The 24,452-nt window shown below is 44.0% G+C and overlaps 1 protein-coding gene across 3 annotated transcripts in view; it reads right to left on the bottom strand.

The window, feature by feature from the left end:
• Positions 1 to 24,452, bottom strand: part of LARS2 (leucyl-tRNA synthetase 2, mitochondrial) — a 163,964-nt gene that overhangs the window by 15,037 nt on the left and 124,475 nt on the right. For 2 of the 3 annotated variants that reach the window (XM_017849609.1, XM_017849610.1), the window contains 5 exons: positions 21,444 to 21,544; positions 18,405 to 18,587; positions 16,614 to 16,783; positions 14,064 to 14,141; positions 10,232 to 10,343 (listed from right to left, as the gene is read on the bottom strand). In XM_017849609.1, coding sequence (XP_017705098.1) covers positions 10,232 to 10,343; positions 14,064 to 14,141; positions 16,614 to 16,783; positions 18,405 to 18,587; positions 21,444 to 21,544 — 644 coding nt within the window. Of the gene's footprint in view, positions 1 to 10,231; positions 10,344 to 14,063; positions 14,145 to 16,613; positions 16,784 to 18,404; positions 18,588 to 21,443; positions 21,545 to 24,452 lie in introns of those variants that run through there. The other variant, XM_017849611.1, reaches the window with a different exon arrangement.

Raw genomic sequence — 24,452 nt, 5'->3', positions numbered from 1 at the left:
CCTCCGTCCCTCCCTCCCTCCCTTCCTTCCTTCCTTTTCTTTTCTGTTCTGTCTTTATTTTTGAGACAGAGTCTCACTCTGTCGCCCAGGCAGGAGTGCTGTGGCACAATCTCAGCTCACTGCAACCTCCACCTCCCAGGTTCAAGCCATTCTCCTGCCCCAGCCCATCCTGAGTAGCTAGGATTATAGGCATGTGCCACCACGCCCGGCTAATTTTTTGTATTTTTTAGTAGAGACAGAGTTTTACCATGTTGGCCAAGCTGGTCTCCTGACTTCAGGTGATCTGTCCGCTTTGGCCTCGCAAAGTGCTGGGAATACAGGAGTGAGCCAGTGTGCCTGTTTGATGCTTTTCTGCTCTTTTACTGTTCACCAACAAAGGAACCCTTGAGTCTTTCATCTAGAAACAGTATCAGTGGCTCCAAATACTCAAAATTTCCCTAGGCAAGCAGCTACCACCCTCATCTAGATAGGACAGTATTATGGTAAACAAAAGAAACTTTGTGAATTCAGATGTGGTGTCTTTAGCTTCTCAGATCCAAAGCTTTAGGAAGGAAAAAAAAGATTTCCTTATCCTGTTTGCAAACTGCCAAGACGCTGGGTCTGTTTCTTATAAAAGGTCTCCGTTCACTCTTTAAGCAATTGATAGAGGACTGTTAGGCTCTAAGTACTTTGGGCATCTCTAAAATGTTTCCTTTTTATCCAGGGCAATAATGGCCACTATGCCAAGAGGACTTCAAATCTCCCTTAAGATATAGATCTCAATTCTGTTGCTTTGGGGAGAACTTCTCCTTTGAAAATCAGCCTCTCAGGGGAACTCTGGGAATGGTCATTTCTGAACATGCCACCTTGGTGGACCATGTTCTCTTCAGTCATTCTGGAGTTATCTTTCTAAGATGCAGGAATAAAACCGAAGGTATATGAAAGGTAAGTGTTTTAGAAAAAATGAAATATGCATAAAAACTGTCCCAGATCCTTGGGACAGGAATGAATTGACAGTCTGAGAAGACAATATTGAGGCCCTATCACAATATAGTGCTTCTGTTTGCAAAGGACTTTCAACATCCTGTTACATTAACCATTCTCACATGCTGGGAGAGGCAAGAGGCATCATTTCCCCATTCTCTCCTGGGGGCACCTAATGCCCATGAGTAATGACCCAGGGGGACATTCCTGGTGCTTAAGCCTCCCCACTTGCTTGGGCTATGTCCCCAGCTGCTCATTCAGAAAAAACGATACACATCTCATGGGGGAGAGCAGGAGACATAGGTTTCCCACTGCTTCTTTGAATTGAAAAAAAAAAATTACTTGCTATAGATCTGTAAAACTTTAGGGAGGACTGCAACTGAAATGAACACAATGTCCACTGCTCCAACTGCTCTCTCCCGCTTTCCTACAAATGCCTAGAACACTGCCTGACACATAGTACATGCTCAATCAATGTTTATGGAATGACTGATGGAAACACTGTAGCAAAACTAAGATTCCATCTAGATCCGCTCTTCACTATAAAACTGATCGCAAAAGCCCCGGTGGGGTAACGTGTAGAAAAATCACGGTGCCAAGTTTGAAATGGGCCAGTTTCTACCACACTTCTTTAGAACATGTCCTGTTGGAGATCTGGTCACAGAAATGAAGGACAGACTGACAGAGGCAACACCACAGTGTACACTGTACCATAAGACCTGCCTGGGAGAGGAAGGACCCTAGAGAGAGTAGTTCCTCTGACTCCGGTATTCTAGATGCAGAGACCAGAGGGGCATGCGGGAGGGAGTTTCTGAAAATCCAATTTACATCAGTCCTTCCTGGGAGAAACAAAATGAAGGAGGTAGACAGATAATGTGGGCCAAAGAAGGAAGATGAAAGGGAGAAATGTATATTCTACAATAAGAGTGGGTGAGTTTATCACAAATTGGGTCAGTATTGTTTTATAGCAAAGACTATGACAGAATTAACAGCAGGCCACTTAAAAGACTTAATGTGGGGCCGGGCGCAGTGGCTCACGCCTGTAATCCCAGCAATTTGGGAGGCTGAGGCGGGCTGATCATGAGGTCAGAAGATCAAGACCATCCTGAGCAACATGGTGAAACCCCATCTCTACTAAAAATACAAAAAATTAGCCAGGTGTGGTGGCGGGTGCCTGTAGTCCCAGCTACTGAGGAGGCTGAGACAGGCGAATGGCGTGAACCCTGGGAGGCAGAGCTTGCAGTGAACCGAGATAGTGCCATTGCACTCCAGCCTGGGCGACAGAACGAGACTCTATCTCCAAAAAAAAAAAAAAAAAAAAAAAAAGAGAAGATAATAAAAGGCTGCAAAATACAATATAATATGGCTGCAGCTTGTCAGGGCCTACCACCACCCTCCTGAAGTCTCTTGTAACACAGTAAAAAGAGGTGGCTGGGCGCTGTGGTTCACGCCTGCAATTCCAGCACTTTGGGAGGCTGAGGTGGGCAGATCACCTGAAGTCAGGAGTTTGAGACCAGCCTGGTCAACATGGCGAAACCCCATCTCTACTAAAAATACAAAAATTAGCCAGGTGTGGTGGCGTGTGCCTGTAATCCCAGCTACTCAAGAGGCTAAGGCATGAGAATTGCTTGAACCCGGGAGGCGGAGGTTGCAGTGAGCTGAGATGGCGCTACTGCACTGCAGTCTGGGCGACAGAGTGTGACTCTGTTTCAAAAAAAAAAAGACAGAGGCAACTCATTCCCTCTGTGAAGTCAGTGAAACCCTCTTTCACTAACCTAACAATTCATATTGAGAAAAAGCTAGTGTTAGTAAAATAACTGAAAATTCTATATAACCCCAGCAAATAGATTTTTTTGCAAATAGATTTTTTTCCAAATAGAATTTAATGGTATATTAAGTCTACCATGCCATGGTCAATATGAATTTATCTGAGGATATCTCAATATTAGGCAATCAATGAACTGAACACATAGGCAATCAATGAACTGAATATACATCATATCTAAAGGGCAAAAGAGAAAATTAAAAGCAAATAATACATCACCTCAACAACTGGACAACAGGCATTAAGTAAAATATAACTCCCATTCCTAATATGAGTGCTGGTAAACAAAAACAGAAGGCTGCTTCCTTAACATGACAGAGACTATCCACCCCAAACCAACAGCCAACATCACATCTAACCAGGGAGGCGTTTGTTCCATTTATATCTGGAAATGAGACCTGATTGCCTATAGCCAGCATCCTTTAACACTGCAGAGGGTTTTCTAAGAAGTATAATAAAGAAAATAATCAGACACCATGGTATAACTATTAGAAGAAGAAAGCATCCTTATTTGCTGGTCATAGAATCCTAGAAAATCCAAGAGGATTTTACCTGTTAAAGTAAGAGAGATCAGTAGGGAATTAGGACAGAAAACAAATATGTAAATCAAAATTTAAAAAATTATATGCCGTTGGAATAGGTTCTGGAGATCTACTGTGCATCCTGGTGACTACAGTTAATAGCAACGCATTATTTAGTTGAAAATTGCTAAGAGAGTAGATATTTAACATTCCCATCACAACAAATGATATGTGTGAGGTGATGGATATGCTAATTACCTTGGTTTAATCATTCCACAATGTGTACATATATCAAAACATCACATTGTACACCATAGATATATGCAATTTTTATTTCTCAATTACATCTTTTTAAAAAGACAGTAGGCCAGGTGCAGTGGCTCATGCCTATAATCCCAGCACTTTGGGAGGCCAAGGAGGGAGGATTGCTTGAGCCAGGAGCTCAGGACCAGCCTGGGCAACACAGTAAGACACTGTCTCTATAAAAAAAAAAAAAGACAAAAATTAGCTGGGCATGGTGGCATGTGCTTACAGTCCCAGCTACTTGCGAGGCTGAGGCACTAGGTTCGCTTAAGCCCAGGAGGTCAAGGCTGAAATAAGCCCAGATTGTGCCACTGCACTCCAGCCTGGACAACAGAGTGAGACTCTGTCTCAAAAAATAAAAATAAATTTTAAAAAATTTAAAAGATTTAAAAAATCAATTATACTAAGAAAATAATGAGTTATTTCCCTCATATATTCCAGAGGATTCAAGTTACTTGGACTAATCTATTAGATTAATAGATTAATTCTTTCTTATAGTTTATCAGTCTACATATATTTTTCTTAACTGATTAAATTTCCATGGTATTAACCTTCATTTGACACCATTAAGAAGACTATCAACTCACAATAAATCTTAACTGAAATAAAACAAATGTTGGTGTCAGTGTGTTTACAGAAGAAAAATATACCAGCCGTTATCAGTCAGAAAATATAGCAGAAGGAGATTCTAGTCTACAAGAATACAAAAGAAAAGAAAATATTTGAGACAGACCATGAGCTGGGATGAAAGTTTGGATGAGGTAAAGATGTGAAACCTTCCTAAATTAATTCTAAGTTTAACCACATTTCAATTTAACTGTCATGGTGATTTCGGGAAAACTTCACAAACTATGCAGAGTTTTGCTGAGAAAAATACACAGGTGAGAAGAGTTAAAGAATTATAAGAAAAGAAATGAAGAAAGGTTAGCCTGCCAGGTGTTAAAACTGTCTGTAAAAATTCAATAGTTAAATCATCGAAGCACAATGCACAATTCAAAAACAGATCCTAGAGTGGAAGATGGAATAACTTCTCAGGAAAATAATTTGTCAATATATATCAAGAGTCTTAAATAGATTCATATCTTTTCCACTTCAAGGAAATAATTTGAAGTGAGAACAAGATTTATGCACAGAATTGTCCATGGCAGATTGTTTATGGGAGTGAAATGTTAGACACACTAAGTCATGGCACACATGGACAATCATGCATTTGTTTTTTTTTTTTTTTTTTTGAGATGGAGTCTCGGTCTGTCACCAGGTCACCAGGTGGGAGTGCAATGGCGCGATCTTGGCTCACTACAACCTCCAGCACCCGCGTTCAAGCAACTCTCCTGCCTCAGCCTCTTGAGTAGGTGGGACTTCACAGGCACGCGCCACCACGCCCAGCTAATTTTGTATTTTTAGTAGAGCCTGACAGCTGGTCTCGAACTCCCGACCTCAGGTGATCTGCACACCTCAGCCTCCCAAAGTGCTGAGATTATAGGTGTGAGCTACTGCACCCGGCAGCTATTTAGCTTTTTTTAAAAAAATGTATAACTATAAACAGTTTGAATGTTCAATGATAGACAGCGTGTAAATTCAAACAATGGAAAACTGTATGACCATTAAAAATGATGTTGTAAGCCAGGCGCAGTGGCTCATGCCTGCAATCCCAGCACTTTGGGAGGCCGAGGCAGGCAGATCCTGTGTGGTCAGAACTTTGAGACCAGCCTGGCCAACATGGTGAAACTCTGTCTCTACTAAAAATACAAAAATTAGCCGGGTGTGGTGGCAGGTGCCTGTAATCCCAGCTACTCAGGAGGCTGAGGCAGGAGAATCTCTTGAACCTGGGAGTGGAAGTTGCAGTGAGCAGAGATCATACTACTGCATTCCAGCCTAGGTGACAGACTGAGACTCCATCTCCAAAAAAAGAAAAAAAAAAAAGATGTTGTAGAAAAGTATTTAATGACCCATAAATAAATACATTCGTGGAATATTTATTTAAGTGAATAAATCAGGTTATAAGATAACCTCTAGCTTAACAATAAAACAAGCCATCAATAAAAGGGAATGAACTACTATAAACAGAACATGGATTAATCTCAAAAGCATTATGCTAAATGAAAGAAAACAGAAATGACTACACATTGTATGATTTCATTTATATAACATTTCTGGAAAAGGCAAAACTACAGAGACAGAAAGATTAGTCATGCTGGGAGTTGGAATGGGTGTGCGATTGACTAATGGTGTGAGGAACCTTTTTTCGGTCATGGAAATACATGGTGATGGCTGAACAAGTATATCAATTTATTGAAATCATTGAGTATATACTTAAAATGGGTAAATTTTAGGGTATTTAAATTTTATAAAGAGACATAACAATTAAAACACAACACAGATAAGTGGACACAAAATACAATACACATAGGTAAGTGAACACAATCATTTTACTTTTTCATTTTTATGTTTTATGAGACAGGCTCTTGCTCTGTCAGCCAGGCTGGAGTACAGTGGTATGATCATGGCTCCCTGCAGCCAGGAATTCCTGGGCTCAAGTGATCCTCCCACCTCAGCCTCCGGAGTAGCTGAGCCTACAGACACATGCCACCACACCCAGATAATTTTAAATTTTTCGTAGAGATGGGGTCTCCCTATGTTGCCCAGGCTAGTCTTGAACTCCTGGGCTCAAGTGATCCTCCTGCCTGGGCCTCCCAAAGTGCTGGGATTACAGGTGTGAGCCACCGCACCCAGCCACCACACCCACCACCTGATCTGCACTAAGACGCTGACAGTGGCTGTTTATTTCTAGAGGGTGATGGTAAGCAGATTTCTTTTTTTTTTTTTGAGGCGGAGTCTCGCTCTGTCGCCCGGACTGGAGTGCAGTGGCCGGATCAGCTCACTGCAAGCTCCACCTCCCGGGTTTGCGCCATTCTCCTGCCTCAGCCTCCCGAGTAGCTGGGACTACAGGCGCCTGCCACCTCACCCGGCTAGTTTTTTTTTGTATTTTAGTAGAGACGGGGTTTCACCGTGTTAGCCAGGATGGTCTCGATCTCCTGACCTCGTGATCCGCCCGTCTCGGCCTCCCAAAGTGCTGGGATTACAGGCTTGAGCCACCGCGCCCGGCCAGCAGATTTCTATTCTCAGTCCTTGTCACCTGGGAACTGGTCTGACAATTATAGTTGGGCCTCAGTGTTATAAGAAATTCACCAGTTGTGCATAGCTAGGCCACATTATTCTCCTCTTCAACACAAATGATCTCACTGAACACCAACATCAGACAGTCACACCGAAAACATAAAAGGAGACCAAAACAAGACCACGTCATAATTTTGTCAAAGCACAAAGACAAGGTCACTGTGAAACACACAAAATATCAAACATCCCCTTCTCTAGGCAAATACGAGTGACTACTATTTCTTTACTAATTACAACTTTATCCTTGCTCAGGTGTACCTCCCTAGAGATAAGATTTCTTAAGATACCAATCACAAAACTATTGACTTATTGACAGCACTCAATCTAGAGCAAATCCTCACTTCCTGAGACCTTTCCCCAAATTATTCTACCAAAGCCCAAATTCATTATATAACAGGTCCTTCCTAATACCCTCTTACTGAGATGCCCAATGTCTCCCCCTGGTAATAAACCCAACTTGTTATCTGAAGGTGTGTTCCTGGTGGTCTCTGGCTGGAGAATGCTGATAGAATTGCGGGTTCACAGAATTTCAACTGAGATCCTCACTGCCTTTGGCTGGAACCCTTGACTCAGAAACAGTGCACGCATCTGAGACCCCCTTGTGTCTCTACCCGGATGAGGTGCCACTCACCCTTGGCTGGGAATTAAGTTCATGCTGAATTGAACTCCAGGATTTCACTGAAGCTTTTAGTGTTGCATTTATCTGATTTTCTTAAGAATAGGTCCCACTTTGGACATTTGGTTTTTTGATCAGAATTCTAATGTTCTTTGGTGAAACTGTTTTCTAGCAACTAACACTGCTGGCCTAATGACCTATCTATCTGCTTGTGTACTATCTTGAATGTTGTTTGTCTACTGGGAGAGGATGGGAATAGGTCCCATAAATTTGTCCCTGAGCTGGCCCTAAGGGTGAAGTGGTCAGTCGGTTACTTCTTGGAGACACACTGTGCCCCAAGCCACCATTGCAAAATCTCATAATGACTTCTTCCTCAGTCTTGTTCTTGTGTTCCTGAGAACTGCTTTTATGTTAGTTTTGTCCGCCAATAATCAGGAGGCTTTGTCTGGCTCCTGATCAATGATGACTTTGATCAAGCACCAAGACGCAAAATTCCACAAGCACCAACCTGTGGATGTGTTGAGGCTCTCACAGGGTCTTCTTGGTCTTTTCAACCTAAAACTGCCTCCTCCACCACAAGCACATCCTTTCTTTATGTTTTCTAATTACAGTCCTAACTCCTGTGCATATCTTTTTAAGTGCCACAAGTTTCCAAAGACAATTTGGAATGACAGTGATCCCTTTGGGGAACTTCTGATATGAACAAAATTGTTCATTTGAGAGGTTCCTTAGAACAAAAAGGATAAAACAATTCTGACTATCCAATGGTATGATTTCATTAACTGGTATGAGGTTTCTAAACACAAACTGGAGTCAAAAATTCTCCCTTAAAGATTCAAAATGTGAGAAATTTTAAAACGGTTTCCTCTGTAGATACACTGAAAACAATTTCAGTTCTTCCCATCTTTCCTCACGTCCTTTGTCTTTACGTTTAAAACCTTGCTCAACTCGTGAAATCCTTATAATTGCCTTCTCCTTCTCTCTCATTCCCCTCGCACCATAAATCAGTTGCACTACCTCATTGTCACTTAAAATTGCAACCTCTATGAAAGAGGCATCTGACACTGACTGGTAGGAGTATTTAAGCTACATGGTTGTGTTTCGCTCTGCATGCTATTATTAAGGACTTCCCGAATTCCAGAATGGAAAGACAGGAATTCATTACAGAATTCAGACTTATCTTGGATACACTCAACCCAGGACTCTCTGACCTCTTCCAACTAAGCCACCTGTTGGAGGGGGCCAGGAGTTGCAAAAGCTTGGTTTAAAAAGGGTAACTAAAAGAGTAACTAGAAAGACCCAGAAGATGACTTAAGACACAATGAAATACACTTGTACTCGATCGGGATGTCTTAAAGCATATAAAGTGGGCAAAATCTGTTGGGAGCTATACCACATCTCTTTCCTGCTAAAGTAAACTGGACCTTGATTCAGTCTTGCAAGCAGCAAAGAATGAATCCAAAGGAAACTTCAGAGTCAGACCCATCCAAATCCTTACCCAGTTTTTAGAATTAGTTCCTGATTTCCAAAGCCCTTTCCACTTTTTGGGTTGATGCTTAAAGTCAGAAATTGTAGATATGGTACATAAACACAAAACTGGCTGGCAAATCATCCCACTGCATAAACTTCAGTATTTGGCTGAACAAGTTTAATTTTAAAGTGGCTTTAGATATCAAAAAGGATAAAAATCCAAACCAAGCTCATGGGTTTACAATGAAAGCAAATTAAAACAGATTTGCTCTCCCTCAAGGGATGAGAAACACTTCCTTTTGACAGAGACACTTACACTGTAAAAAAGGGGACCCTGGAAAATAACAGTCTCATCTTAGCTAAAAGAAAAGGAACCACTGCTCCTCCTGCAGAATTAAGAAGAAACTCTGAGGGAGATGGTAGGGCCCAATTTCCAGCGATTCCCTTAAATCAACAAGGAGCACCATGTTTTAAAGTAGAAGGCAATAAACAAGGCTTTGTGAGAGACACTGGCACTACTCTGTCAACTAAAAGTCCTACTGTAATTTCCACCCATCTCCTGTAGGCATAAAGCTGCTTGGGTGGTGGGAATTTCACACAATCCTCAAATTCTTCTTATCACTCAAGCTTACACTGAGACTCGTGGTTTGCTCAACTGAACAACACGCATTTCTTCTCTGTGACACCACATCAGTAAATTTAATTAGGAGAGATCACATGCATTTCAGATGACCTATTTCTAGAAACATCTGAAGACTTTCCCATGCATGATCCTTCAGGAGCTCAATTGCGTGTCACTTTGCCCCTCCCTATATACTTGGCCTAATCCCAGTTTGATGATTATGTGAAGCCTTGGTTTTGTCCAGGCCAACGTTCCAATGATGTGGAGAGAGTGCTAGGGGCTGAAATTCAAGCAGGCAGTCAGGCCTGCTTTGATGCCTAGATTAGGAATAATTGGTGAAAAGTGCTGAATTACAGTGTAAGTTTAGACCTATAACTTAATTTCCATCTGTAGAGTGGTACTAAACATGAGTTTCTATCTTAAAAAGACCATGTAGGTCATAGTATGTGGATACTGGGAGGCTCAGTCACAAGAAGGGATTAAGGTGGTAACATCAACACCTACATTAGTCTGGGCACATTATTCAAAGCAAGGAAGTGTCTTTCCTTTTGGTAGGGGTGACCATGTGGATGAAATACTACCATTCAGAGTACAGCACAGAGAGGCTGATGAGTATAGACGCCAAATGTTGGACCCTATATCTGAGGACATCTGAGTCCCGAATGATGTTCAAAAAGAGGCTTGGGCAAATTCTAGTTAGTAGTAACTGGTCAAACAAGGACTCTGCCACGTACCTGCCCAGATCTCTGAGGTTATGTGAGGGGCCATTGGAGCAGCCATCACCATCAGGGCACACAGAGCATCCTCAAACTCGGGGCTATGGAGAATGACTCTCTGAGAGGCTTGCTGAGGAAGAGAAAAAAAAGTAAGAAGACTGAGGTATAAAAATAAGCACAGGTAAGAAAGACCATTAATGTATCTGAAGTCCAGAGACACAAACTGGTAGGAAGAAACTCCCTTTGCCATCCATTTCTGCTTGGGACAAAGAACTTCTCCTACTTAATGATAGCACTGAGATAAACTACAGCAAGCCAGGTATGGTAGCTCATGCCTATCCTCCCAGTACTTTGGGAGGCCAAGGCAGGAGGATCACTTGAGCCCAAGAATTTGAGACCAGCCTGGGCACTATAGCAAGACCTCATCTCTATGAAAAATTAAAAGACAAAAAAACATTAGCCAGGCACAGTTGCACACCTATAGTCCCAGTTACTTGGGAGGCTGAAGTGGGAGGATCACTTAAGACCAGGAGATCAAGGCTATAGTGAGCTATGATTGTACCACTGCACTGAAGCTTGGGCCAGTGAGACCCTGTCTTAAAAAAAAAAAAACTACAGCAGCAGCAACAACGAATACATGATGTTAACTTATTTAGTCCTCACCACTCTTTGAGGGTGGTATTCTTACCCCATTGGACAGATGAAGCAGCTAAGGATCAGCGAGGGAGGGCAATCTGCCCCCAGGCATACTGTAGACAAACTCTTAACCACTCTGCTAGGTTTCCTCTGCACTGTAGGTCCCCAGATAAATGCATGGAGACCTGCTCAAAGGTATTAAACTGTGAAACATCCAGGGCAGGGGGGACTCTCTACCCTACTCAGGGACCCCTATTCTCTTAAACACCTTTGGTCAATTCCAGCAAACATGGTTGTGTTTAGCTCTGTGTGTTATTATTAAGGACTTCTCAAATTCCAGAATGGAAAAAGAGAAATTCATTAAGGTTTCATTTCAGTTTCTTGCTTTATTTTTTCTGATTAAAAAACTAACACTCAGCACAGAAAATACAGGAAATGAAAAACTACTCATAATTATACAACCTAGAAAAAAGGGTATACTATATCCTTGTCTCCAAAAATGCAAAAATGCATATATAGATGCTTATTACACATGTAACATTTTCAGGATTGATATTCTTACCATATGAACACTTTTTTTTTAATTTTAAAAATTATTATTATTTTTTTTTACAGAGATGGGGTGTCTCACTATATTGCTCAGGCTGGTCTCGAACTCCTGGGCTCAAGCCATCTGGTACCCTGGCCTCCCAAAATACTAGGATTACAGGTGTGAACCACTGCACCCAGCTCATATGAACACTTTTGTATTTTTTTTTTTTTTTTTTTTTGAGACAGAGTCTCTCTCTGTTGCCCAAGCTGGAGTGCAGTGGCATGATCTCAGCTCACTGCAACCTCTTCCTCCTGGTCCAAGCAATCCTCCTGCCTCAGCCTCCTGAGTACCTGGGACTACAGGTTTACAGGTGTGTACCACCACACCCGGCTAATTTTTTGTATTTTTAGTAGAGACAGGGTTTCACCATGTTGACCAGGCTGGTGCTGAACTCCTGACCTCAAACGATCTGTCTGTCTTGACCTCCCGAAGTGCTGGGATTACAGGTGTGAACCACTGTGCCTGGCCTTGTGTCATGTGTTTTTACTTAATATTATTTGATAAAGTTTCTGATATTAAGTATTCTTCAAGATACGATGTTAATGGTGGTGGCACATTCCTTTTTTATTGATACGACATCAGTCATTTCCCAATTCCCCCATCAGAGGACATTTGGGGTTCCGAGTCTCTGATTATAAATTATCTGCAATGAACACTCCTGGATCAGAGGATATAACACAATCAACCTGACAGCCAGAGTGCTTCCTGGCAAGGTTACATCAACCACAGCTATCACTGGTGTGTAACAGTCTATCTTGCCATCTTTGCAATAACATGGGGAATAATTATGCATTTATTTTCATTTTTTTGAGAGAGGGTCTCACTCTGTCACCCAGGCTAGAGTACGGTGGCACCAAATAGCTCACTGCAACCTCAAATTCCTGGGCTCAAGGGATCCTCCCACCTCAGCCTCCTGAGTAGCTGGGACTATAGGTGCATGCCACCATACTTGGCTAATTTTTAAATTTTTATAGATGAGGTCTTGTTATGTTGCCCAGACTGGTCTCAAATTCCTGAGCTCAATCGATCCTGCTGCCTCGGCCTCCCAAAGTTCTGGGATTACAGGCATGAGCCACTGTGCCTGGCCCTGAATAGTTATGTTAAGCATTCTCAGCAAATTTGACAGGTATTTAAAAAAAAAAAAAAAGCACCTTGTTTTAAATTTGCCTTTCATGATAATTAGAGAGGCAGATTTTTTTTTCTCCACAAATTTATTGGCTATTTCTATATCATTTTCTGTGAGTTATTATCTTTTCATATGCTTTGACCATTTTTGGTTAGGTATTTTCATATTAATATGCAAGAGTGCTTTACCTATTAAGGACATTAACCTTCTGTCTGACATATGTTATAATTTTTTTAACATACTGAAAATGTCAAGTTTTATGTAGTCAAATTTGAAATTTCTTCCATTGTTCTTTTTTATCGTTATTTTGCTTTTTTAAAATTACCTTTTTTATTTTATTTTTAGAGACAGGGTCTCCCACTCTGTTGCCCAGGATGGGTTCAAGCGATCCTCTCGCCTCAGCTTCCCGAGTAGCTGGGGCTACAGGTATATGCCACCACATCCGGCTAATTATTTTATTTTACTTTTTTGTTTTGTTTTTGTTGAGGCGGAGTCTCGCTCTGTCACTCAGGCTGGAGTGCAGTGGTGTGATCTTGGCTCACTGCAAGCTCTGCCTCCTGGGTTCACGCCATTCTCCTGCCTCAGCCTCCAGAGTAGCTGGGACTACAGGCGCCCGCCACCACGCCCGGCTAATTTTTTTGTATTTTTAATAGAGACGGGGTTTCACCATGCCAGCCAGGATGGTCTCGATCTCCTGATCTCGTGATCCGCCTGCCTCGGCCTCCCAAAGTGCTAGGATTACAGGCGTGAGCCACTGCGCCCAGCCTAATTATTTTATTTTCTATGTGGCCCAGGCAGGTCTTGAACTCCTGGCCTCAAGTGATCTTCTCAGCTTGGTCTTCCAAAGCATTGAGATTACAGGCGTGAGCCACCATGCCTGGCCCCCACTGGTCTTAAAAGCTTGGAGAGGCCTTCATTTTAAAAAAGCATTTGTTAATAGCTTTAATGAATGCTTTTGTTGTCCAATAGCTAAGAACATTTGTTGACAAGTCCTTTCCCTGGCAAGAAAAATGGCAGTCACACTTAGCAAGGAGAAAATCCATACTGAAAAGGCTGACTTTTGGCATTGGTGAGAATGATTCTGATCCATCCAGGTTAAATGAATATCAAATGTAATGATGCTGAGGAGGTATCACAATTCATTCAGGAAATCAGACAGCGAGGGTGTGAAGAGCCAGAAGACAGGGAGGCCTGAGTCTGGTCTTAGATTTGTCACTAATCAACCAGACATGTCATCTAACTTCCCTGGGCCTCAATGTCCTCATCTGTAAAATATTGGGGGATAAGGGGGTTTGGACCAGAAAATCTTTAAGAAACTTCCAGTAATAAAACTAGGTTGTGACTACGGAAAAATGTTTCCTTAAGATAATCAAGCCACACCTAGGTGGTGACACAGTGGGGGTGCTCTCTGTCTCTCTTGGGACCCTGTGGGACCCCCTTGCCACACCTCTCCCTCCCTCCTCTGCAACCAGCAAATGAGAGGACAGGCCACTTACCGAGAGGGCACTGCTGAGTCCCATCAGCTGAGAAATTGCAGAATTCAGTGAGAAGTCCTCTGTGAAATGGGTGGTCACCTACTGGTAAAGATTCAATTATTCACTTATTTCCAAATTCTTTTAAGTTTTCCACAAAAAGACTAAATCATCAAAACAAAAAAAAAGGAAAATGAATTGGATGCAAATATATTTATAAATATATCTACTATCTCAAATAATCGCTATGTTTCATCTGCACAATTTTTTTTTTTTTTTTTTTTTTTTTGGAGACGGAGTCTCGCTCTGTCGCCCAGGCTGGAGTGCAGTGGCCAGATCTCAGCTCCCTGCAAGCTCCGCCTCCCAGGTTCACGCCATTCTCCTGCCTCAGCCTCCCGAGTAGCTGGGACTACAGGCACCCGCCAGGTCGCCCGGCTAGTTTTTTGTATTTTTAGTAGACACGGGGTTTCACCATGTTAGCCAGGATGGTCTTGATCTCCTGACCTCGTGATCCACCCGTCTCGGCCTCCCAAAGTGCTGGGATTACAGGCTTGAGCCACCACGCCCGGCCTGCACAAATATTTTTAAAATTCAAAGTCAACACTGTTTCCACTGTTTAAGACTATTCTTCCACATATCTGGGATACTGTTGGTTCTCATAGTAGGTGTTTAGAAAAACAGTGCTAGTGGCTGGGAGTGGTGGCTCACACCTGTAATCCTAGCACTTTGGAAGGCCGAGGTGGGTGGATTACTTGAGGTCAAGAGCTCGAGACCAGCCTGGCCAACATGGCAAAACTCCATTTCTACAAAAATACAAAAAATTAGCTGGATGTGGTGGCGCATGCCTGTAATCCCAGCTACTCAGGAGGCTGAGGCAGGAGAATTGCTTGAACCCGGGAGGCGAGGTTGCAGTGAGCTGAGATTGTGCCACTGCACTCCAGCCTGGGCAACAGAGCGAGACTTTGTCTCAAAAACAACAACAACAACAACAAAAAACAATGCTGTAACATGAATAGGAGGCAGGACCCACTGATGGACAAACGCAACATAACAGAAAACAGGAGTAAAGGATGTCACTTCTGCTTGGTTATGTGGCTTTGCTTCACACTGATGGTTTTTAGTCTACGGGATAAGGTTAATTTTACTTTTTTTTTTTTTTTGAGACAGAGACTCGCTTTGTCGCCCAAGTTGGAGTGCAATGGCACGATCTTGGCTCACTGCAACCTTTGCCTCTCAGGCTCAAGCGATTCTCCTGCCTCAGCCTCCCAAGTAGTTGGGACTACAGGCGCGTGCCACTATGCCAGGCGATTTTTTTGTATTTTTAGTAGAAATGGGGTTTCACCGTGTTAGCCAGGATGGTCTCGATCTCCTGATCTTGTGATCCGCCCGCCTTGGCCTCCCAAAATGCTGGGATTATCAGCGTGAGCCACTGGGCCCGGTCAATTTTACATTTTGAAGTGTACAGCCAACATAAGAACATTAACACAACTTGTCAGCTTTTTCATATTTCTGTGCTTTTCCATTTTGACTACAGGCAAGAATACAGAAAAGTTACACATCTTTAAGGATGTCAAAAGTTTCCAACTTGTTGAAATAACCCAATTCTATTATCTGACAGAATAGAAGAATTTGCCAAATCCAGGGAGAAAATATGTGGTATGAACTCTATCGCTCAGGCATCACTCAGACCCCTACATTCATTCAGGGAGCTCTGTTCCTCCATACAGAGAGGGTACAGAGGACAGAAATAAAGCGGAAGAAGTGTCAACAAATGAGACCATGCTGGACCCAGGGCCATTTCAGGTTATATAAACCAGAGAGGCAAAAGCCTGCCATGCATTATTGTCTTCATCATCAGAGTGCAGATGAGTGATGCTGATTAACTTTATGTCTGAATCAGCATACTTTTTTTTTTTTAAATCAGCTTAAGAAGAATTTGGGATATTAGATACCCATTATAATGACTCAGATTTGCAGAAGTTAACCCACAATAGTTCACATGGATATTGTGTAACAAAGTAACTGAGTGGGAAAGTCCTGGCTATGTGGAGGACTGGGATTCTAATCTCTGCTCAGTTCCTCACTAGCTGTGTGACGTTAGGCGAGATATCTGAACCTCATCTCTGTCCCCATCTGTACAATGAGGAGGCTACAGAGGACAGTTTCTGAATGCCCCCGTCAACTCTAAAACTGTGTTTCTGTTAATGTAACACATATGGTGTCATCCTGGATGGACAGCGTGATCCTGGATTTGGTTCTCTGCTTGGATGTGTTAAATGTGGAAACATGGAAAGTGGCAGCTTCCTGAGACCCAGGATGGACAAATGTGAGACATCATCAGACAGCCATTTCCTGAGGGCCTCTCTTTGCATTAGAACGTATGCACTGGTGATCCACCTTGGTAAACTATCCAAAACAGCAGGGCCAATCACTCAAAGCAGGGACCACCATCACCAGAAAGGAAGACCCACAGTGGCCTACCCCACGGCAGGGAGGGCCGCAAAGACCATAGGCAAAGGTTCCCAAAGAATGCTTGGTTACAGAGTTAACCACTGGAACTGGGGAGTTTCTGACCTGAGAGATGACGGAGTTCTTGTACTCCCAGAGCTTCCTGGCCTCGGCTTTCTCCTTGTCACTCAGCAGCTGAGGCTGAGGAGCCTTCCCAGAAGCCCTGGCCTCAATAAACCTAGTTGTCAAGGCCCACAGTCGTTGTTGCCATCTCAGCACCCCAGGAAGAGCATCAGCTGAACTCAGCATCAGTAAATGAGAAAGAGAGAGTGCACAACATAAGGGTGATGGACTTGGTATAACTACGCGGAGAAAAGCACCTGTGAATTGAAGCGACACTTCACTGCACCCTAATGGATTCCTCTGAGGGCAGGCTGAAGGATCCTCCCTGGCTTTCAGTGCCTGAGAATTCAGACCAGGACCAATTCTATCTCATTTTAGCACCCAGATTCAGGGCACTAGATGGTAGGGCCACTCAAAGTGCCACCCACCAACGGTCATGAGCTCCGAAGCTTGGTCAAGATGAGCCCTGGTGCCCTGCCGCCTTGATTAAGCAAGCTTGCTGGGACAAAAATGCCATGGAGCTAACATGGTGCTTGGGAGACAGTGCTAACTCCTGCTAGTGCAAGCTCTTATCTTGTGGATAGCGTGACTGTGCTTGCAGCCACGCTGCTGTAGAGTGTGAAGTGCATTGACACAATCCCTGTCCTTGCAGGTATGTGTGTTTTCCATATTTTACACAAGTTCATCCAATCCAGCTTTTGATCTGATCTTCTGGTAAAGCTGAATTGGCTTTACTTGGTGGCCCTGGGTTATACCAGTAGCCAAATTAGGGTCAGTCCAGGTCCTTGTACTCTCTGGCCACTAGGCTAGGCATCCTCAAGCCTGAATGCACAGCAGAACCTTCTGGGAGGCTTCTTAGAAAGATTCCTGGAGCCTGTCCCCTGAGTTAGGGTTGGGAGCCAGAACCTCCACCTGTCTGTGCTTTGCAAGCCCCCCAGTGATTCTGAGGCAGCTAGTTCCAGGACTGGCATCTGTGACCACTGTTCCAGACCACACTTCCCACTAGCCACAGTACATCAAAATAAACAGTGATTTCTCAAATGACATGCATACTTCACATAAGGCTCAGGATTTCAGGCATCTGACTTCCTCTTCCCACAACAACACTTAGGGCAGATCATATGAAGTAAAAATGAATGACTGTTGGACGGGTTTATTCTAGAATAGCCAGATACTCAAGATTATTTTACTTCATGTCATTTTAGTGCTAAACAACTCTGGAGAGACAAATCTCCCCTAAGCGGGGAGATGGAGGGTGCTGTGGGTGACTGAGAGGCCATAGGTAACGCCAGGCCCAGGCCCCTCCAGGGGCTTTCCGGATTGGTGAGGGAGAATGACACTGTTCTAGAAAAAACCTTCCAGGGTACATCAAGAAAGAGGGAACTGGCCTCTTGGGACTATAGCAGGCCTAGGAGTAGCTCAGAAGCCAGTCTGTCTCCAAGGAAACCACTCTCAAAGCATGGTCCTTGTAGAGGGTGCACCAGAATCACCACTGAGCTTGTTCAAAGGCCACCTGCTGAGCCCCATTCTGGAGGCTGTGTCAGCAGGCATGGGCGGAGCAGTGGAGTCTGCATCTGCAACATGTTTTCCACATGACTCTGAGGCTCGCTTACTTTTGTCAACACCCATCTAAGAGTGGTTGCAGGATGCTGGTCAAGCTGCTACTTGCTCTATGGAACTGATTCCTAGAATTCTCTACTACTGTCTTCAGCAAAGACATTTCCTTCCTCAAATTCCTTCAAAGTCCAGGGCAGATCACAAAGGAAGCAGGTCAGGAAGAGGAAGGTGACTTACTTTTCACATCCCACAAGATATCCTTCTCAGGAGGGGCGGCAAAAAGGATGTAGAGCCGAATTGTGTCGATCCCATACTGCTCCACAACTTCTTCTGGGTCCACCCCGTTGTGTTTGGACTTACTCATCTTCTCCCACGTCACCTCTAACTTCTCTTTCGTTTTTGCATGAACAGGAACGGAACCTAGATGCCAAAACAATCCATAGGTATGGTATATGTGATTCTGAATTGCTTCTACAGAAATAGCGTCAATAAGAAAAAACTGGGTGAGTGATGGAAAGTGTCCATTTGAAGAATCACACTAATTCACTTAACAAGCCGCTTTCTCTCCCTCCATATTGTTATAAAATATTTTATTTTAAATGAATGAGGCCCACCTTCCTCTCACAAACCTTCATGAATAAACAGTACAGTTATAATGGCCTGTGCCAGCTTTTCTGTAAAACAATTTCCCCTTTACAAGTAAATTATTTATACACAAAAAAGGAAAGTAAAAGTAATTTTGAAAATTCATATACATTGCCGTTTTCTTGATGGATCAAGGGTCTCTCATGCAAGTTGGCAGCCTGACCTGTCCCATCCATGCTGCAGTCACCAAAACATGATCTCGTACTCTCAGGGCATATGGAATTTACTTACTGGGCTCATGGTAAATGTAGTGGTCCCTTTGTGGTGCCAGCCACCCATACCCTATTCTTTGGAACTGTCTCCTCCCCTACTCACATACCACTGGTCTAGATGGTGCTGATGGAAGAGGTCTTAAATGGCCACATTTGGATGAGGTGACCTTGTTGCCAAGCCCTACCGGAGAGGACTAGTAAGAGCACCTGGCAAGGCTAAGCCTCTATCTCACAAATTGGAGCTAAGAGACACAGAAATTCTATTTCCATGTTGCTGAGCACTGGAACCATCAGGTCCTAAGGAGATGGGGCGAGATTTGCCACTGCGTCTACCCAAGGTCACTTGTTAAATTGAAACTGCGGAGAGCAGAATCCAAGTCTGGCAGATGAAGGAGAACAGGGCAGAAGAATGGAGAGTAGCAGGGAGAACTAGGAACTAGAGAGCAGAGAAGGAGAAAAGGAAAAAGGAGTGGCTGGTGACTTCCTATGGGCAGTGGGGCCTAGCTCTATTTCCTGCAACTGGGTTTGGGTGGATTTCTTTTCCTCCCAGCCAAATAATCTCTGACTCCAACAGCAACCAAACTAACAGGGGACTGATATACAGACCTAAAAGTCAACTCCATACTTCATGAGAGTTACATCCATGAAGGAGACAGAAACCTGCCCTTGCTGATCAAAGTATTCTTACCCAGTAGGCAAGACTACGTGGGAAGAGAAAAGGTGTTCACGATACTGCCTGACCCCATGACAGCAGACAAGGGGAGACTGAAGTCCTAGATGTTTATCCAGGCTGTGGTGAGACTCAGGGAACCACTGGCCCCCTCTACTCTGCCCCAGGCTGTGTCTAGACCTTAAAACACTGTTGTGCAAATTAGGAAAAATGTATCTTTCTGGGCAGAGAAGTTGACAAGTTAGAAAAAGTCACCCTCTTTTGGCAGATGTGGCCCTGAAATGTATGACTTGACAAATGGCTGCATTTCAGGCCCTACTGAAATCAGAGCCTTGGCCTGGTTCTTTTGTGTAGTGCACAAACTGCACAGCTATACGTGGGCAGCCTTGCCCCTTACAAAGAACACTTCACTAATTGTGAAGCTGAATTCTATGTGCACCTGAATTTAGCTCTTTCCCTCTGTCATCCACGCTGGAGAAACACTGCCAGTTCTGCTTCTCCAGCTTCTTTTTCTCCCACGGACCGTTACAAACCTTGATATATTTTGCTTTGATGAGGTAACTGCATCGACTGTTTCCCTAAACCCTGTCTCTAATGTTTGGCTGGAGAGGCTGCCTCCCATTTACAGGGTTGTTGTGTGACCTAATTTCGTCCATTCTGCACTGGTTTTTCTAAATGTAATGGTCACAGTGCTGGGGGTTTCTCACAGTTGTCCCTATATATACTGCATATCTCCCCCCTCTTTCTTTTCTTTCTCTCTCTCTCTCTCTCTTTCTTTTCTGAGACAGAGTCTTGCTCTGTTGCCCAGGCTGGAGTGCAGTGGCATGATCGTGGCTCACTGCAACCTCCACCTCCTGGGTTCAAGCGATTCTCCTGCCTCAGTCTCCTGAGTAGCTGCGATTACAGGTACATGCCACCACGCCTGGCTAATTTTTGTTTTTAGTAGAGATGGGGTTTCGCCAAGTTGGCCAGGATGGTCTTGAACTCCTGACCTTAGGTGATCTGTTTGCCTTGGCCTCCCAAAGTGCTGGGATTACAAGTGTGAGCCACCGCGCCTCGCCCCTACCCGTTTTCTAACATGTCCCATATTCCACGTGTGAGCTGGGTGCATGTGATGCATCCTCACCATGGAACCTGAAGATCTGGTGATCCTCAGGGTGAAAATGAAGGGTGAAATGTAAAGAATGAAGGGTGAAAATGCAGAGTGGAGGGAAAAGGCTTAGGACAGCTGGGACAGGAGGGAAGTTCGGGGAGTCAGTGGGAGGTGTTTTACTGGGAAATGCTAAGAGGGGGCTGCTCTGGGGTGCTACGAGTCAACAGAGTGCTGCCCCCTAAGGTTCTGAAATATGCCACTAGACCATGTGGGGAGAAACACTGGGAGTACCCCAGTTCTGGAAGAATGTGTCTTGGGCCTGGGGGTTCTGTCCCTGAGGTGGGCTTTCAAAGATGGTCTGGGATAGAAGGTGATACCCCAATTGATTCTGTTACATACAAATGAAAACCCTGCCGGAAGCTGAGGTGGCACTTGGGCTGAAGGGGGCTGGGGCAGAGGAGCAGACAGCCAGTCCAGGACCAGGCTTCGGGGGCGCAGGCCAAGAGGGAGCTGAGGCTTAGAGACCACATGGCCAGCAGATCTCTCTTCAGCATCCTGCCCCACTCCAGAGGCAGATGCCTGCTTGCTCAGTAGCTCTCAGGCCTGGCCTTGGCTCTCGGGGAGTACCTGGATGGGACCGGATGGGCCATTCTTACCTGTGAGATCCACTTCGTCTCCCTGTAGATACTGTCCAGATGGTAGTCGGAATGTCTGCCCCTTGATAAGGCCTTGGGCCAGCAGCTTATGAAAAGGCTCCCTGAGGAAAGATAACAGGAAAAGGAAACAGGAGGAGTGGGACATGAAGCATTGAGAAAACAGCAACACAGACCTTACCTCGGATGGGCAGAAGTAGCTGCGCCTCATAAAAGCAGGTGGGCTGACCAAGGTCACTTATAAACCCAGCTTAAACAAATGGCTCTTTAGAAATAAGCGATAAGAAAATAAATTCAGGCCGCGTGTGGTGGCTGACACCTGTAATTCCAGCACTTTGGGAGGCTGAGGCAGGCGGATCACCTGAGGTTAGGAGTTTGAGACCAGCCTGGCTAACATGGTGAAACTCCGAATCTACTAAAAACAAACAAAAAAATTAGCTGGGCATGTTGGTGGCTGCCTGTAATCCCAGCTACTTGGGAGGTTGAGGCATGAGAATCGCTTGAACCAGGGAGGTAGAGGTTGCAGTGAGCTGAGACGTGCCACTGCACTCCAGTCTGGACGACAAGAATGAAACTCTGTCTCAAAAAAAAAAAAAAAAGAAAAGAAAGTCAAATATGTAGGTATTACCTACAGGTCTATTTTATATTATGGTGAAGTGGAAAGAGCCTTAGGCCTCAGATTTGGAAGCCCTGGATTCAAAATCTCAGTTCTGTTTCTCAGCGAATTCTGTGAGCCAAGGCAAGTCACTTACTTGTGCTGAGTATCAGTTTGTTTACCTATATAATGGGGGTTAAAAAAAACCTGCCTCGGCTGGGTGTGGTGGCTCATGCCTGTAGTCCCAGCCCTTTGGGAGGCCAAGGTAGGCAGATCACGAGATCAGGAGTTTGAGACCAGCCTGGCCAACATAGTGAAAGCCCTCTCTATTACTCAGGAGGCTGAGGTAGGAGAATAGCATGAACCTGGGAGGCAGAGGTTGCAGTGAGCCGAGATTGTGCCACTGCACTCCAGCCCGGGCGACAGTGCAAGACTCTGTCTTAAACAAAACAAAAAAACCTGCCTCAAAGTGTAGTTGGGAAGATTAAATAAAATGACTTCATAAACGTACTTGTAAATTTTTTTTTTTTTTTTTGAGACGGAGTCTCACTCTGTTGCCCAGGCTGGAGTGCAATGGCGCAATCTCGGCTCACTGCAACCTCCGCCTCCCAGGTGCAAGCGATTCTCCTGCCTTAGCTTCCTGAGTAGCTGGGATTACAGATGCCCACCACTACATCCAGCTAATTTTTGTATTTTTAGTAGAGACAGGGTTTCACCAAGTTGGCCAGGATGGTCTCAAACTCCTGACCTCAGGTGATCCGCCTGCCTCGGCCTCCCAAAGTACCGGGATTACAGGTGTGAGCCACCCTGCCTGGCCTAAAAAAAGTTTTAAACCATACAAGTCATACATGAATATAAACCTTCTGTTCAAATCCAAACACTACCACTCCTTTCTAGGCCTATGTCCTTTCAGGAGGCAGTTGTTATTAATAGTTTGGTAAATATCCCTGGTAAAGTCTGGAGACATTTTTCAATGCCTTTGTATACATAAATGTATACCTACCCACATACGGTTTTATCTATTTTTTGGGATTTATATAAGTGGGATTATACCTTATGTATACTTTATGGTATTTCACTTAATCGTATGAGTGGACTTCTCCATAGCAGTTCATATAGATCTATCTCACTTTTTAAAAAGTTACCTAGTGTTCTGAAATATGAATTGATTATAACTTATTTATAGTGCCTGTTTTTAAAAAGTAGTTTTAGTTATACCCTTACTGGGTAAATAGTGACATATAAACTTTTCTCATAAGAGGACAAAACAGGTTGACCTTCATACTGAAATTATTGCAAATTTGCAGTTGTTTATTCTTAAGAATCTGCCTGATTCAATTTTGAGGCATTTCAGCAAGACCTGTTCCAAACTCGAAGAATGATTCATGGAGACATCTGCTGATAACACACATTAAGTATTTCATGTTCAGGGCACCAGGTAGGAGCAGTCATTTCCTGGAGATCCAGTGATGTTCTCCTCAAACATCACCAGTACATGGCTTTGGTTGCTCAAGATAAATTTTAAAGGTGTTTTAGGACAAAATTAGGAGGGAATGATCTGGATTCAAAGATAAAGACAGGTAGGATGATCAAAATCAGCAGCATTGGCCAGGCGCAGTGGCTCATGCTTATAATCCTAGCACTTTGGGAGGCCGAGGCGGGCGGATTGCCTGAGCTCAGGATTTTGAGTCTGGCCTGGGCAACACGGTGAAACCCTGTCTCTACTGAAATACAAAAAGCTGGCCGGGTGTGGTGGCTCGCACCTGTAGTCCCAGCTGCTCTGGAGGCTGAGGCAGGAGAGTTGCTTGAGCCTGGGAGGCAGAGGTTGCAGTGAGCCGAGGTCGCACCACTGCACTTCAGCCTGGGCGACAGAGTGAGACTCCGTCTCAAAACAAAACAAACAAACAAACAAACAAACAAACAAACAAAAAAAACCCAAAAAATCAACATTAGGCCTCAATAAGGAGCTGGGAATCCATTGGGAATCCAAGGAATCCTGTTCGCTGGTCTTGCATTTTATCAAGTGGCACAACACTGCCACCTTTTGAGAACAGACAGAATTGCAACCTGCGAAAATCTGACTAAAACCTGCTGCAGCTTCTCCTGCCTCGTCTATTATAACTTTTTTTTTTTAAGGTAAACTGTTAAAGTATAGTATACATACTGAAAAGTGTGAGTCCTAGGGGTATAATGATGAATTTTCACAACATAAAACAGACTTGTGTCATTGGCATTCAGCACAATTAGCAGAACATGAAATCAACCTTCCGCCGCCCGCTTCGAGGCACTGTCTCCTCACTATGGGCCCCTATAGCCTGACTGCGAACACTATCGTTTCATTTGCCTGTTTCTAACCCACCTGTAACCATTTCTGAGTGAGTGCTCTCAGGGGATGTCCACAAGGGAGGCTCTCCCCA

Source organism: Rhinopithecus bieti, unplaced genomic scaffold, assembly GCF_001698545.2.
Source record: "Rhinopithecus bieti isolate Rb0 unplaced genomic scaffold, ASM169854v2 scaffold_31531, whole genome shotgun sequence".
In the NCBI taxonomy this organism is placed as follows: domain Eukaryota; kingdom Metazoa; phylum Chordata; class Mammalia; order Primates; family Cercopithecidae; genus Rhinopithecus; species Rhinopithecus bieti.
The sequence above is the reverse complement of the archived record's forward strand: the minus strand, read 5'-3'. Positions and strand labels throughout refer to the sequence as shown.